Raw genomic sequence first — 16,553 nt, 5'->3', positions numbered from 1 at the left:
ATTGTCGATAAGAATTGTTATACATTGGTTGTTCTTTTCTTTTTTTTTCTTTTTTCTTTTTTCTTTTTTTTTTTTGTTGTTGTTAATGATGAAATTTCCAAACTTATGGGACCATATGTTATTTGTTCCAAATTTTAATCTTTTTTTGTGATAAGAACACGCAATGAAAGTTGCCAAAAAAGTTGCCGATGGCCAACAAATAGCGGTAGCTGGCAACAGTGGCCGATAGCGGTGAGGTGGATAAATAGGTGACATATATGTAATCAGGTGATATTTGAACAAATAATTAGATAAATGAGTGACACGTATACAGATAAATGACATTTAAACAGATAAATAAATTTTTGAACAGATAAAGGCTTGGCTCTATTGGTCCAATAATTTTAATAGTGGAGTTCTAACTTGAGTATTTTTTATTTTTTTTTAAGGTAAAAAATTTTAAATTAAACAAAATAAATAAATTTGTGATACGGTATCATATAGGTGAGGGTTGTGAGGTTGAAGGGAGAATTTGGTGCAAGGGGTTAGGTGAGGTAGAAATGCGAAAAAGGAGAGGGAAGAATTATGGAACCACATAAGATTAATGAGAATCTAATTAAAGTGGCTTTCAGATATTCTTTTTATTATTTAGTTAAGTCAAGATTGATCACCTTGACACTATCCACTTACTAAATGCAACATCAACCAACATTATACATATAAAAGTAACTCTTTTTTTAAAAAAACTTTTAATGGTTGGTTGGGTGGGTGGGGTTAGTTATAAAGCCTTAATACTTTTATTGAGAATTTATTCATACTTTTCTTCATAACATGTTCATCATGTTAGATTGATGTCGTTATCCATGCCAATTATACAAGCACCAACATATATCTAATGCTTTAAAACAAAAAACAAAAAAACATGGGTCAGCATTTGATTTTCTTTTTTCTCTTTTCTTGTTGAATAATCCAAGCCATCTCGAGTATTTCAAAAGAATAACCCTTCATGGACTAGTCTTTCATTTATCTGTTAAAATGGAAGGGTCAAAAGAAACCAAAGCTGCATAATCAAACATAACCACTTCCATAGACCCAAAAATACAAGTTCCAAACCATACAGCTATAGGACGACTAAATTAGTTAACTTGCCGATTTCATCACACAAAAAAAAAAAAAAAAAGAAAGAAAGAAAGAAAAGATATATTGAAATTTGAGTCTTATTATTATTTATATTACTAACAATTTCAGAATCTCAAATATCCAATCTTCATCCTAATATAGGGGTGGGGAAAAGGAAATGCAAAAGACCAACTACCATTTTAACAATTGCTTAAATCACAATTCAAAGCAAAGCCCCTCAATTAAGAGGGCAACAAAACAAAACAAAACAACAAAACAAAACAAAACAAAGGAGAAGGAAAGAAAAACAGAAGCCTCTTCTTCTCATCACAAAGCTCAAATGCAGGAGGATTGTTTATTCCACAACTCAGGAATCCCCCCCAATTCACAACTCCTCCTTTGCTTTTGCTTCCAATCCATCATCTACTCAATAGCCAAAGGGACTGATTCAGCCTGAAACAATGCCATAAAATCACTCAAAAGAGTTAAGACACCTTTTCATCGGTGAATAGGTCTATGAATATATAAACCAATCACAAAACCAGACAGGTATGGGCAAAGGCACTTACCAACTTGCGGTACTTGAGAGCATAGAACATTTCGAGGTAGCGGCGAGTCTCAAGGCGATCAAGCTTCGACACATACTTCCAGAATCCGTAAACCCCAGCAAGTGTCATTAGCCTCTCGGAATAAATCTGCCACGTGTATCTACAAAAGCCAAAAAACAGAGAAATTTCTCAGTTCACTAGATAAAATTTAGAACCTGCTTGAAAACACCTTGCGTTTTCATTTTTTTGCAGAAATAATTTTTGAAATTTGAAACTAAATTTGTGTTTCCCAAAAACACTTTTCAAAACAGACAATAGAATAACGATGCCAAATATTCCTTAGGTTTTTGGTTGCTTACTTCTCCATGATGCGTTGCAGCCCTCCTGCTGAAATCTCATCCCAATGAGAAGGATCTTTACTACACCTCTCATAGAAATTGACAAGCAACTCAGCTACTTGATCGCCATGATATGGATCAATGTGGAATCCGGACTTGCCATGAATAATTATCTCAGCAGGACCCCCATAGCTAGTTGCAAACGTTGGCAAACCACAAGTCATGGCCTCGACAACAGTCAAACCAAAAGCCTCATAGAACGCGGGTTGAACAAACACGCCTTTGGTGTCAGCAATGCACCGGTAGAGCTCACCGTTCCTCACCCTGTTCATCTGTGATGAAATCCACCTAAATTGACCCTGCAACTTGTAGGTTTCGATCATTTCATACATCTTCTTCATCTCGGCTTGCTCTTCCAAATCCTTGGATTCCTTCCTACGATCTCCACCAACAACCACAAGGTTGGCCAACTCTCTAAGCCGAGCATTCTTACCATACAACTCGACAAGCCCTGTCAAGTTCTTGACACGATCCAACCTTGCCATAGAGAATATGATGGGCTTTTTCTTGTCCTTCAACATGCCTCTGTTAAGACACCCCATGCATATTTTTAGTGTTTTTTACAAAACAGATTATGAAACAAAACCAAACAGAGCAATGAAGTACTAATTAAAAGAGATTTGAAACTTACAAATGCTCTTCGTTCTCCACTTCACTAAAGAGAAGCTCTTCGATTTCAGGGTGGAACTTAGTCAGTCTCTTTTCCTTCTCGGTGTGAGGGAAGTAAATCGACATATCAGCCCCGGGCGACACAATGTTGAATTTGGGGTCAAACACATCAATACCATGAACAACTCTGTACAAACCGGGCATGGTGAACGCGGTATGACTCTCATACTGACCTACTGTGTTCTTACTGAAAATACCAAAGTTGTAAAAAAGATATTAGGATAACAGAGAGGAGCAATCTGACAAGAAATCATATAACAAACAACAGAAAACAATACCTTCCAGCGATTTCCTGGAATGTGCTAGTGATTATGAAATCAGTATGATTCATAGCAATAAGATCAGCTGTGAACTGGGAAGAGAAGTGATACTTCTCATCAAATTTCTTCCAATAAATGTCAGAATCGGGATATTTTGTTTTTTCCAAAGCGTGAGCAATGGTACACTGCATAAGAAGCAAAATCAAAAAATTAGTCCCATTGGTTGTTGAATGAAGTTAAGAAATGTAGATCAACTCCTGATTGAAATAAAATAAGTGAACATCAACAAATCACCTGGGTTACACCCAATTTGTGAGCTAACAATGAGGCAACAAGGTTACCCTCACTGTAGTTGCCGATCACCAGATCTGGCTTTGCCTGCAATTCTAAGGCGATTTCATGTGCAACGTCCTAATCATATTACAAGCAAAAGATTAGAAACAACTTGAATAAGCAATCGATACTAAAGAGGAATAGAAAATAATTTGGAAAAGATAGTAGAATGAAAAGAAACATGTTTCACCTCAGTGAAAGTCTCCATGTATGGCCACACTTCAAAGCGTGAGATCCATTTACGGACGATACCCTTCTCGGTTCTAAAGGGGACACGAAGAATATGCGAATGCTCAGCTCCATAAACTTTCTCAAGGCGTTGATTGCAGGTAGTACCTACTGCATCGGGGAGAAGCCGAGTCACCTGGATACAATAGCAACTTAGCAAGATCAGGAATTGAGAGGAGAAACAAAAACCAAAATGAGAAAGTTCGAAATTTAAGCATCACACTAACAATGAGAATACGAGGAATGATGTCAAGCCCTTGCTGCTTTATACGTAAAAGCATTTCCTTCTCCATGGCAGGAACTTGATCTAAAATGTAAACCACCTATAAGAAAAAAAAAATTGACAAAAATTAACATTTACTGGCAAGCGAATATAAAGAACTTTTAAAGGTATTGGAATTTTGAACTGATCTTTTTCTTTTTTTTCTTAGAATCAGACCTGGCCACCGGTGTCAGGATAGCCCAAAACATTTTCTTGAGCAAAGTAGCCATGGGGGGAAAGGATGACCACATTGAAAACCATAGGGATTCTGCCGAGAAATGTCTCAAGAGTGCACGGATCAGGAGCCTCGAGAAGGTCCAACAACAAATGAATCATTTCCAACACTCTCCCGGCGGTATCACCCCACCCTCTCTCCAAACCAAGCTCTTGAAACTTGTGTTCAAATTCAGAATATGTTGTGTCCGAAGGAAATGTGAGGAGATACTCCTCTGCCTTCCTCAGAACAAATTGGAGAGCATTGAGGTTTTGGATCCTATCATTGAGCATCATTGTCTGCACAACAACAACAACAACAAAAAAAAAATCCCAAGTATTACAATACTAGAAATTTTATTGAAAACAAAGTCAATTGTGATTTGAAAAACCAAACAACAATAGATGTTTGTGGAAAATGGAGAATGAAGAAAAGGATTACCCTGCCATTGTAGTTGTGGGCTTTGAGAAATTCAAGGAGTGGGTGCATGCTTTCCTTGTCATGGAACATTTTTGCAGAGAGGTGCCTGTTGAGGAACTCAACTCCATTCCCAATTGACTTTGAAAGAGTTGGGCGAGGAAACGATGCGGTGAATGGTTCAAAATCCAACTCAAGAACAAAGTTGCCATTGCGACTACACAAAAACCAAACTAAATCAAACTAAAGTCCTGTAAATAAGACATGACATACTAATGATTATCAATTTCATTACTAAAAAACCTAAGTAGTAATTATTTTAAGCTTAACAACTTACGGTCCTTCAACAAGTTCTTCTTTGAAATGAAGATACTCCGGGACGCTCAACTCCTCAACAACAAGGGCATTAATATTCACTCGGATGTATTCCCAGACACCGGGCCTCAACCGAATAGCAAGAGCAACCCATGGAGGCAAAACTATTGCTTCCTGTCATACATACACGATAATAATACAGATCAGAGTATTTCAGCCCAGATCTACACTATACACCAAGTTCCCAACTTACTGAATATCCGATCAACACAAATAAAGCACAATTGCACAGACCTAAGAGAAAAACACAAACCCTAGAGAGAAGAAACATGAGATATACTCAAAAACCCAACATCCCAATCATATTTCAAATCATGAAGTATTAAAGGTGCTCAACAAATTTAGGCTGTGTTTGGAGCATAGATTTGAATAATATACGTACCCAAATTCATGACACATTCATGATACCAACACCACATAAAAGAAAGAAAAGCATGTAAAAATCATTTGAACTACCTGGGCAGATTTCAGAACCTCTCCGAAGGGTCCATCATGCAGTTTTTGTTGGGCATGTTTGGGGAGTGCTTCAAACTCTGCCTCAATCTGATGGGGTTTCAGAATTCCTTTACCATGTTTTTCAATACTACAAAAAAAAAAAAAAAAAACAACAACAACAACAACAACAATGTTAATAAGCTTTTTTTTAGTAGTCTCTGTTTCGATCACATTATGTAAATAGATCAAATCAAACATACTTCGAGAGAAGCAACAAGAGTTCGTTGCGATGAGTAGAGAGTGTTCCATCAAGACGATCACGAAGGCTGTGAACTCGAGTCAGAACATGAGATGCCATGTCTTCTTCACTACGAAAATCAAGGGATTCTCAGACAAAACTAAACCTGCAATACATACATATACATATACATACAATTAATGGGTATATATATGTGGATTATCCAAAAAGCACAGGGAGAGAGATTGACCATAAAGTCAAACCTCCACCTAATTAATAAAGAATATTGATCTAGAATGTGAGAAATCTACAATTTTCAAAACCCACCAACCCACGCAATACATTTTATTAGATCGCAATTTATTTCAACTGAAATTTCTTACCATTTTTTTCACTGAAATTTCTTACCCCTTTTTTTTAAAACAAATAGACTTCGTACTTGACCAAAACATTATGATCGAAATTTTCGTAAATATTTATGTTAAAACCCATCAATAGATATGGACGAAAATTTCATATACATTTATATTAAAATAAACAAGATCTGGTTATACTGCGTGAGATGTGTGAACAAAACTAGAAGAGAAAAAACAGGGCACGTTACAAAGGTCACCCTTTCTTTTCTATGAAAACAGGACAGGAAGTAAAAAAAAAAAAAAAAAAAAATGGTTTCAGTGAACAGATCACGGGTTTGTCTAGATCAGTTTCTATTAACTAACGCGACAACAATCCAAAAAAATAAAATAAAATAAAATCTTTAAAAAGTTTTCTTGCATGAAATCGTTACAAGGAGGAACCTTTCTTTCCTAAGAAAACAGGACAGAAAATAAAAAAGAGATGGGTCAGAGTAAAAGAACAGATCATAAATATAAATAATATTAATAAAACTAAATAAATAAATAAAAGAGTAAATATTTAAGAAGTTTTTGTATGAAATCGTTACGTGTTAACAAAGAATCGAATGTGATTGAAAAACAGAGCAAGAGAAAAAAGGATCAACCAAAAGAAAAACAGCGACTATACTACTTACTCAAGCTTAAAATAATAGCACAAAGAGTAGACGAAGAAGCAAAGAAACAGAAAAGCGTGCTGTGAAGGCGTGATTGCGGTGAAATTTATAGCTAGGAAGCCAGCTTTCAAAATGGTAATAGCAACTTTCACCTCAAATTTTGAATTTTTGGTAAGAATATTCTAGGGACTATGATTTTTATATATACAGAGGATCACAAAGGAACACTGTCTATAGCAGGAGTGACTGATTTTTTTTTTAAAAAAAAATTATGTTTCTGGAATCCCTGGATTTCAAACTTTTGGATCAAGAAGCTTCCGATTTGTGCATTTTATTTTCCATAGATTGCGAGAATCTTTACTATTTTTTTCCCCAAAAATAAAAATAAAAATAAAAATAAAAAATAGCTCGGAAGGGATCTCAGAAAACAGACAAATAGCAAAAAAGATACTCTGAAAAGGAAATTTCGCAAATCTAAAGCTTTGGTCATTAACATGTGAGATCAAAGCAAAATCTCGATTAAGCCCAGAAAATCTTAGCCACCGACATGTGTGATATGTATGAACACTCAAGAGCAGAATTACCTTCTTCTTCTTTTTTTCCCCGTTCTTCTTGAGAGCAAACCAAAGAAGAACAGAATCAAAATGAAGAAAGGGAAAGAGAAAAAAATTGAATGAACGGAACAGAGCAAGAAAAACAGAGAGAGAAACGAATGAGTTCGTTTGGTTTGAGATGGAGAAGATACAAGGCCTTGGATACCCTTTTATACACAAATAATTGACCAATATATTTTGGTTTTCGAAAATGGTCCTTTCTCTCTCTTCTCTCTCTCTCTCTCTCACACAAACACATGAAACACACACAAATACCTTCCTCTGGTTTCACAGTAGTTTTCACAAATCGACTTTTATTGTTGTCACATTGTTTTGTATAATCTTGTCTTTCTCTCACCTTATTATAATCCATTGCACCAATAATCCACTTTCTCCTTCTTCTTATACATGCGTTTGTTTGTGCTATTATTATTCCAGTATTTTATTTGATTTTCTGAATTCTGAATTTTTTTTATTTTTTATTTTTTATTTTGTTCATTGTTTGCCGTTCAACAGATCAAATCGTAGTATAACGTATCCAGGATTTGGATACTCCTCCATCTCAGACCCACTGGTTCCTGTTGTGTTTGACTCTCCCCTCAGAGAATGCTCAAAGTGCCCTTATTTGGCATGGGCTTATCACATTAAAGTATTCTTAAAAAAATAAAGCATATTAAAAAATTAATAAAATAAAATATTATATTTAAATTATAATTATTTTATTTTTTCTTTTATAAAAATTAAAAAAATACAATCAAATTAAGGTCTTACTTGAAAATAAATTATTTTAATAATTTTTTGACATTTTACAAAAACAAATATAAAAAAATAAAAAGATTGATGTGATGGTTTAGACACCGTTTGGGAAGTGATTTTGTAAGTTTTTTTTGGCTATTTTAGCCACAAAAGATAAAATAGACTATTTTAACCATAACAAACAAAACATCACATCCAATCCATAATCATTACACTCTTCTCTCACAAAAAAAAAGTCAAAAAAATCAAAAAGTCAAAAAGCCCTTCCGAAACAAAATTTTTTAGTCCAGATTAAAATAGCTAAAAAAATTAAAAAGTCAAAAAATTAACTCACTTTCCAAAACAACCCTTATAATGACTTTTTAACTTTTTTTTTTTTTGTATAAAATATTTAAACAAGGCCTAAAATAATAAAAAAAATTAAAAAATCAAAAAAACCAACTCGTTTTTCAAAGCCAGTGTGCGTTGTCATCACCCTAGGCGACTTTGATTTGCTTCTTACGTTTTTTTTTTCTTATTATTAAAAGTATTTTTAATTTACATTTTCTAAAAAAAAATTGGGTTCTCTTCTTTATTCGGCCGGGCAATGGCCTAGACCTAATTTATTTGAAGTTAAGAAAATCAAAATCAAAAATATTTCTTTTCTAACTTCTAAAACTACATCATATATACCAATTTTTAAATTAAAATAAATTATAGGAGTTAGTTTGAGAACATAGTTAAGTCAATTTTTGATTTTTAATCTATTTTAGGTTATATTATCTATTTATTTTTTTACATATTTTTTTATAAAAAAATTTTAAAAAAGTTAAAAATTTAACTTTAAACCAACTCTTCAAAGCAAACGCCTGTTGTTGTTGAGTTGGAGCGATGCGCAGTCACCGTTCAACGTGAGAAGAAGGGTTTGGCCTACCATGTGGTTCTGTTCAGTAAGCAGAGCAATCAAAATAATTCACTCATTTTCAAGGATTATCAAAATATAATTCACTCATTTTCAAGGATTATCAAAATAATTCACTCATTTTCAAGGGTTGTATGATAATTTATTATTTTTTTATTAGCAAACCTTTGGAAATGCCAATGTGGGACCATGTAGGTCCTATGGGATGTGAATTCATTGTTTGGCTTGGCATTCTTGATCATGGTCATTTTTAAATCTTTTATAAATTATATCCTTTTTTTTATTTTTTCTATATGTCTTTTTATAAAAAAAATTAAACAGTATATTCATCTAAATTATTCTAAATAACTCCACGTTAAATGAAATATTTAATAATTAATCTAAATGTTATTGTTTTATGAGTCACATCAACAAACTTTTAGCAATAATGTCGAAAATATAAAGAAATTTTTTTATTTTTTTAAAAAAAAAAAAACCCATTTAGGACCATTGTTAGTGTTAAAAAAAAAAAAGTACTGAAATAAGTGAAAGATATATATATTATAACGACTATTTTCAAAAACATATTGAAATAATAAATATTTTGTCATTTTGTAATGAAAAATATTAGAAACTCTTATAAATTTTACCATTATGTCTACAATGATGTGATATAATATGTATCAATTCTTAATTTGTTAATATAAAACTCAATTCCTTACTATATCATTGTAAATGAATTTATGTATCTAAAAGTATGCGCTTACAGCATTCCTATTTTGTAATTCTCAAATACAACCCATAAAATTGTCATTAATAGATTATAGAACTCATAATAAAGTATATCATTAAAACAAATTAATATTGTAAATGATAAAACGTTTTACTTTCCATTTAAATCTAATAAAAAAAAATGAACTCCACTTATATTGGGCATTGTTGAAATTTTCATCTACAGGTCCAGCTTTGCTCATCATCTAACTTTGAAAGAATTTTAAATGTTTATTAATTTTGAATTGCAAAGAATGAACTTTTTCTTTATGATTACAAAAAAAAAAAGGATGGAATAGATTTTATCTCATTTTAATAATTACCCAAGAATTATCTGATTATATTATTTGAGAAAAAATTGTATCTTATAAGTCACTCTTCCTAAACAATTTTTAGTGTGATGGTAGGTGATACACTTTGAATTCTCACTCATAATATTTGGTTTAATTCTCTATCTCACTCCTTCAATATGTCACGCTAACTTAAAATATATGGTAAATTATAAATATATTTTTTTAATTTTTTTAAATACAAATTATCTATTATAATTTTAAAAATTATAAATATTTTACTGTCAGAATTTTATATTTAATAGAGAAAAATAAATTTTTAATTATTTTTTATATAACAATAAAATTACTTAAATTGTTAATTAAATATATATTTATAACACAATTAAAAATTATTAATTAACTTGATAATTTATTAATAAAATAGGTTAGTTATACAGAGAATAATTTATTATTTAAACAAATTTTAGATGTGTATTTATAATTTATCTTAAAATTTAATAATAAAAAATATAAATAAAATATATTAAATTTAAAATTATGTAACAACATCAAAAGAGTTAAATTTGTGCTAAAAATGAAAAAGATACCGTAATTTCAGCTAAAAAAGAAAAGGAAAAAGAAAGAAAGGAAGTAATTATTTGTGACCAGAAATCACCGTCCCCGCACGTTACGGTACGGTACGGTGGAGTATTTTGTCAGGGAAACAACTCCTGACGTGGCGAAATTTCATTGGTCTGTAATGGGAAATGGAGTGGGGGACCGCAGAGTAATTGGAGCCCCATCCAATTGGGATAATGTATTTTATTTATTGCTTACATCTAATTACACGTCAAAAATGTGGGCCCTACCCCCACCCCACGGGCCCACCAATTACATTTATATTGTGATGAAATGATGACAGGTCAAGTCACGCCACCCCATTTGAGATTATGCTTTATGCTAGTATTATTTTCAAAATAATATTTGAGCTTATAATAAACTTTTATTTTTAATATAATATGAACGGCTAGTATTATGTTATACTAAGGTCAAGTTTGGTAACACTAAAATAATTCATCTTTTTATTTTTTTATTTTTTTTCATCACATCACCTCTCTACTTTTCTGCACATCTTTTCGTAAAAAGATAAAAAGTACAGTTATTTAGGTCATCCCAAACAACCCTTTAAACTTTTATTTTTAATATAATGGTGTTTTTGAAAATTGATAAAAAGTTGACTTTTGACTTTTTCAGTCAGAAAAGCTAGCAGGTAATGACTTGGGTAAAAAAATTAACTTTTTTTGCAAAAAAAAATTAAAAATTGACTTTTTACTATATTGTCAAAATGCCCCCGCATGAACGGCTAGTATTATTTTCAAAATAGTACTTGAGCTTATACTAAACTTTTATTTTTAATATAATGGTGTTTTTGAAAATTGATAAAAAGTTGACTTTTGACTTTTTCAGTCAGAAAAGCTAGCAGGTAATGACTTGGGTAAAAAAATTAAGGTTGCGTTTGGTAGAGTTTTGTAAATATGATTTGAAAGTATGAATTGTATTTTGAGTTTGTGAGTTGTGAAATTATAATTTGAGTGTAGAAAATTTGTTTGGTTATGATTTTTGGTTAGAGTGTTGAATTGAGTGTGGAATTGTGTTTTGAAAGTTTGATTTGACATGTAAAGTTAGAAAATTTGTTTGGTTATGAGTTTTGGAAAGAGTTTTCAAAACTTAATTCAAATTATTATAATTGATAACAAAACATACTACTTTCACACTATTGAAAACTCTGATCAACACTAATAACCAAACTCTTTTTAAAATTCAATTAAAAAAAATTATTATTAACAGAAAATAACATTAATCAATTTTTTAATTGAAAATACTACAAAGGAAATAAATTTTTTTCAAAATAAATATTCGAAAATTTTATATCTTAAATATTTAAATAATTTAAATAATCTAAAAAATTTAATAAGTAAAAAATTTAAATAAATATTCAAAAAATTTAAATCGTAAAAATTTATATAATTTAAATATTCAAAAAAATTAAATAATTTAAAATGTTAATATTTTAAATTTAAAAACAACTCTACACTCAAATCGTAACCAACCAAACACATAAAACAAAAGTCAATTAAAAAATTATTTTTAAAACTCATAACCAAACGCATAACTCGAAACTCTATACTTTTTTCACAACTCTACACCCAAATCGTAACCAAATACATAACAAAAAAATTAAAATATTTAAAAATATTTTTATAAAATAGAGTTTGAATTTATTTTTATAAAATATTTAAAAATTTTAAAAATTAGAATCGTAATATTTTGAAATTAAAATATTTAAAAATATTCAAAAAAGCATAACATATTTAAATATTAAAATATTCGAAATATTTAAAAAATTAAAATATTGATTTGAATTGAGTTTTGAAAAGAGTTTTGAATTATATGTTTGGTTATGAGTTTTGAAAAGTAATAATAATGTTTTAAAATGAGTTTTGAGAAATGGGTGTAGAATTATAATTTGAAAGCTCCAAACAAACAACACACTCAAATCAATGAGTGAAACCATATTTTGAGAGGCTTTCCAAACGGAGCCTAACTTTTTTTGAAAAAAAAATTGAAAATTGACTTTTTACTATATTGCCAAAATGCCCCCGCATGAACGGCTAGTATTATTTTCAAAATAGTACTTGAGCTTATACTAAACTTTTGTTTTTATATTTTCAAAATAGTACTTGAGCTTATACAAAACTTTTATTTTTAATATAATATGAACGGCTATTAATAGGAATAGATGTGGGCCAGTAAAAATTGCAACAACACCCCACACACAACCCAAAATAAATAAATAAATAAATAAAAACAAAAACAAAAAACAAAAATAAAAATAAAAAAAACAAAAAAGTCAAAACAAAAAATCTTTTTTGTCATTCCCTAAAAAAGTTAAAATATTACTATCCTATTTAAAAGGTAATCTGGGATGATCTAAATAAATACACTTTTTAACTTTTTATTAAATATGGGTTAGGTATGAATTGAGTTTGAAGTGATGTGTTAAAGAGGTGATGTGACTTAAATAAGATGATGTGATTTAAATAGGATAGTGACTTTTTGACTTTTTTACTTTTTTGAGATCATGTCAAACAAGACCTAAGTCACATCATCTTATTTAAGTCACATCACCTCTCTACTACATCACTTCAAACCCAACCCATACCTAACCTATATTTCATAAAAAGTCAAAAAATACACTTATTTAGAATATCTCAAACAACCCCTAAATAAGATAAATGCTAAGGATTATTTTATGGGTAAATTATACTTTACCTCTAAAATTTCACTCATTTTTCACATTGGCCTTTAAGTTTAATTTTTTCTCCTTTGACCTTTTATGTTTATAATTCTTTCGACTTTGGTTTTTATATTTGCAATCATTCTCATTTTAGCCTTTTAAATTTGATCTTTTCCACCTTGATCTTTTGTATTTACACTCCTTCTCACTTTACTCCTAGACTAACTTTCATACAAAAAAGTAACAGAATTTATCACATCACTAACACATCAGCTCCATATGTGACGTAAAAAATTAACTAAAAATGCAAAAAATTTGAAATGTTTTTTTAATCTTTAGTGAATTTTTTTTTCAAATTTATTCATAAATATTATTACATTATAGATGCATCTGGATTAGATGCAACTAAAAAAATTAAAACAAATTTAACTAAAAACAAAAAAAAAGTTCACTAAAAACGAAAAAAACAATAATAAATTTTTCATTTCAGAATTGACAATATAGGTGTTTGAGTTAGTGTATTTTCATTTTTTTCGTTTTTAGTAATTTCTTTTTTTAGTTAAATTTGTTTTTATTTTTTCAGCTACATCTAATTTAGACGCATCTATAATGTAATAATGTTCATGAATAAATTTGAAGAAAAAGTTCACTAAAGACTAAAAATAAAAATTTAATTTTTTTGTTTTCTATTTTTTATTTTTTGCATCTTTAGTGAATTTTTTACATCACACATAGAGTTGATGTGTTAATAATGTGACAGATTCTGTTAGTTTTTGGGATGAAAGTTAGTCTGGGAATAAATTGGGAAGAATTGCAAATATGAAGGGTCAAAGTGGGATGCATTGCAAACATGAAGGGCCAAAGTAAAAAAAATTAAACTTAAAGGGTCAAAATGGAAAGGATTGCAAATATAAATGGTCAAAGTATGAAAAAATAAACTTAAATCATCAAAGTGCAAAATGAATGAAACTTTAGGACGACAAAATATAGTTTACTCTTACAGTGGTGATAGAGACCCCCACACCCCACACATTTTGTGAGTGAGAGAGGAAAAAGAAAGGGAAAAAAATAATGAGTGGTCACAAATTAATTGAGAATTGTGGGGATGACAAGCATTATTGTTTACCCTTATTTTAAAAAAAAAATCTTAAATGCATTCATCAATTGCTAATCAAAAAATTTATATATTGATAAGGAAGTTTTAAATAATTGTATAATTATTACATATTATAAAGATTATATTATTATTCTAACCTTCTCAACAAAATAGTAGATAGGGCTGTCAAAATGTAGGTTAATAATGTTTAAATAATAATAGGAGTATTTGGCACTCATTAACAAAAATGTTAAACATTTTTAAAAAATAAATTAAAGATTATTTTGTGAATTGAATTTTTTAATGATTTTTAGACAAAATAAAAATAAAAGGAAAAAATGACTATTATATAGTGAATTTTTTTTTACTAAAATTATTATTTCTCGCAATAGGCTTAAGTATTTGTCTGTCGTTATGCCTAGAAACATTTGTTTAAAAAGTAAAAAAGTGGGACAGAGTAAAAGTCTTGAATTCGAATATTTTACGTTGGGTTTAATCTGAGAATTTAAAAAGAAATTTAGAATAAAAAATAAAAAATATGCGTAAAATTAAGTAAAATATACGTATATTTCACTTACTTTTATCTTTTACCTACCTTTACCTTTTATATTTTTAATTTCTAAATTACTTCTCAAATCCCACAATCAAATACCGCGTTAAGACCTCTTTTGGAAGTTGACTATTTTGGATTATTGACTTTTAATCTAGGTAAAAAAGTTATATTTGGAAATATAGTTAGTTTTTTTTATAGTTGATTGATGGTTGTGAGAAAAAAAGTAAAATGATGATGAGTTAGATGTGATATTTTTTATTAATTATTTTTGCTTATTTTATCTTTATTGACTATTTTACCCCAAATAGTCATTCCCAAACCGAGCCTAAATTAAATTTTTTTTGAACGATTAAGATTTAATTCTATAAAATTTGAAGATATGATAGTACTAATATAATAGTACAATAATACTATAAAATGTATTCGGTTTCAGTTTTTTTAACTCAATTTTTTAAAAATTGTTTTTTTTTATTTTTAGTGAATATTTTTAAAATTTTAAGTAATTTTTTTACTTTTTTATATGCAGCTCACTTAGATGTATTTAAATAGTAAAATATTTGTGAAAAATATTTTTAAAAATTAATAAATACACAAAATATGAAAAATATACTGAATTTTTGTATTTTTTTGGTATTTAATGTATTTTTTAAAGATTTTTTCACAAATATTATACTTTTTAAGTGTATTTATGTTAGGTGTGTCTAAAAAATAAAAACAATTGCTTAAAATATTTTAAAAAAATTAATTGAAAACATTAAAATACGAAAAATAAAAAATTCAAATTTTTTAAAAACTGTTTTCTAAAAGTCATAATCAAACAAAGTGATAGTTACTTTAAAACAAAAATTCAACTATACAAAAACAGTAACACTATAAATATAGACCCAAAAATTATATCCAAATCATCCTATTGTGATTTAGATTTATTCTATACATAAATTTCATATCACACAAATTTAATTTCAACCACACACTTTCTTTCACTATAAATTCGAAGTAGTTAAAGTAGAATTTATAGCATTTTTTATATATAAATTTTTTTTTAAAAAAAATCAATTGTTCATTGAGAACAAGACACAGAATGGACATACAACAAGATGTTGATAATTATAAATGTGAACATTTTTTTTTATCTCACATTCATATGTTCTATATATCGTTGTATCTATTCATTTATGTATTTTTATAAAAGATTATTCAAGAAAAATTAATTTTAAATTATGTTTGATCGAGAGATTTAAAAATAAAAATTAGAAAAGAAAAAAAAATCTATAAATAAAATATATTTATATTTCATTTTATTTTATTTTTATTTTTTTTTTAAATTTTTTTTCCAACCCTCTAACCAAATACTTGATAATTTTGAGCCAATAATCTTTCTAATTTTATGGGTTTGGGGTTTATCCAATTTCACACATGGAATGACAGACAGTTCTGACTGTGAAAATCCATTGGCAAGGGCATCGTTTTGCTCACCATGAAATTGGAAATCCAATGGATGGCTGCTGTGGTTTAGGGGGCATCTCTCTCTGATTTCCTGCTACACCCATGTGCTCATGTACTAGTAAAAAAAAGTATGCTGTGACTTCTAGATTTTATATTCCGCAATTATATATTTATACACTATTATACTAGTAAGACTTTGCAGCTTTTACTATAATTAAAAAAAAAAAAAAAATTAAATGCCACACAAAACACAATCACTAGTTTAATAAAATATTGAAAAGGTAAATTTATGATGTAAATTTAAATTTGTTATAATATAAATCGTAATTATAATGAATTTAATTCGCATTTTATAATTGCAGATTTTTTTTTAAGTATAATTTTGTTATTTTATATGATGCTAA

The 16,553-nt window shown here is 29.0% G+C and overlaps 1 protein-coding gene across 8 annotated transcripts; it reads right to left on the bottom strand.

The window, feature by feature from the left end:
- Nucleotides 1-1,180: 1,180 nt before the first annotated feature.
- Nucleotides 1,181-7,581, bottom strand: SUS4 (sucrose synthase 4). 8 transcript variants are annotated; one of them, XM_082924205.1, is made up of 14 exons: nucleotides 7,436-7,581; nucleotides 5,498-5,641; nucleotides 5,259-5,385; nucleotides 4,765-4,916; nucleotides 4,452-4,644; nucleotides 3,974-4,309; nucleotides 3,762-3,857; nucleotides 3,497-3,670; nucleotides 3,268-3,384; nucleotides 2,992-3,158; nucleotides 2,676-2,900; nucleotides 2,006-2,569; nucleotides 1,668-1,806; nucleotides 1,181-1,551 (listed from the first exon to the last, which is right to left on the bottom strand). In XM_082924205.1, the coding sequence occupies exons 2-14, from the start codon at nucleotides 5,593-5,595 to the stop codon at nucleotides 1,522-1,524; spliced, it is 2,418 nt and encodes an 805-aa protein (XP_082780331.1). In that variant the 5' UTR covers nucleotides 5,596-5,641; nucleotides 7,436-7,581; the 3' UTR covers nucleotides 1,181-1,521. The 8 variants fall into 8 exon arrangements, with proteins under 8 accessions (XP_082780331.1, XP_082780328.1, XP_082780329.1 ...); XM_082924202.1 differs by having other exon boundaries at nucleotides 7,069-7,470; XM_082924203.1 differs by having other exon boundaries at nucleotides 7,354-7,470.
- Nucleotides 7,582-16,553: the final 8,972 nt, after the last annotated feature.

This window comes from Camellia sinensis, chromosome 4 (assembly GCF_055761805.1).
Source record: "Camellia sinensis isolate YWXY chromosome 4, ASM5576180v1, whole genome shotgun sequence".
NCBI lineage: Eukaryota > Viridiplantae > Streptophyta > Magnoliopsida > Ericales > Theaceae > Camellia > Camellia sinensis.
This window is presented reverse-complemented; position numbering and strand designations above follow the sequence as displayed.

Excerpts from the sequence above, each read along its gene's own strand:
- SUS4 (XM_082924205.1), bottom strand. The coding sequence starts at position 5,595 with ATGGCATCTCATGTTCTGACTCGAGTTCACAGCCTTCGTGATCGTCTT. Across the intron at positions 4,917-5,258 it reads AGGTTCTGAAATCTGCCCAG|GAAGCAATAGTTTTGCCTCC; the intron begins GTAGTTCAAATG and ends TATGTATGACAG. Across the intron at positions 3,385-3,496 it reads ACATGGAGACTTTCACTGAG|GACGTTGCACATGAAATCGC; the intron begins GTGAAACATGTT and ends TAATATGATTAG.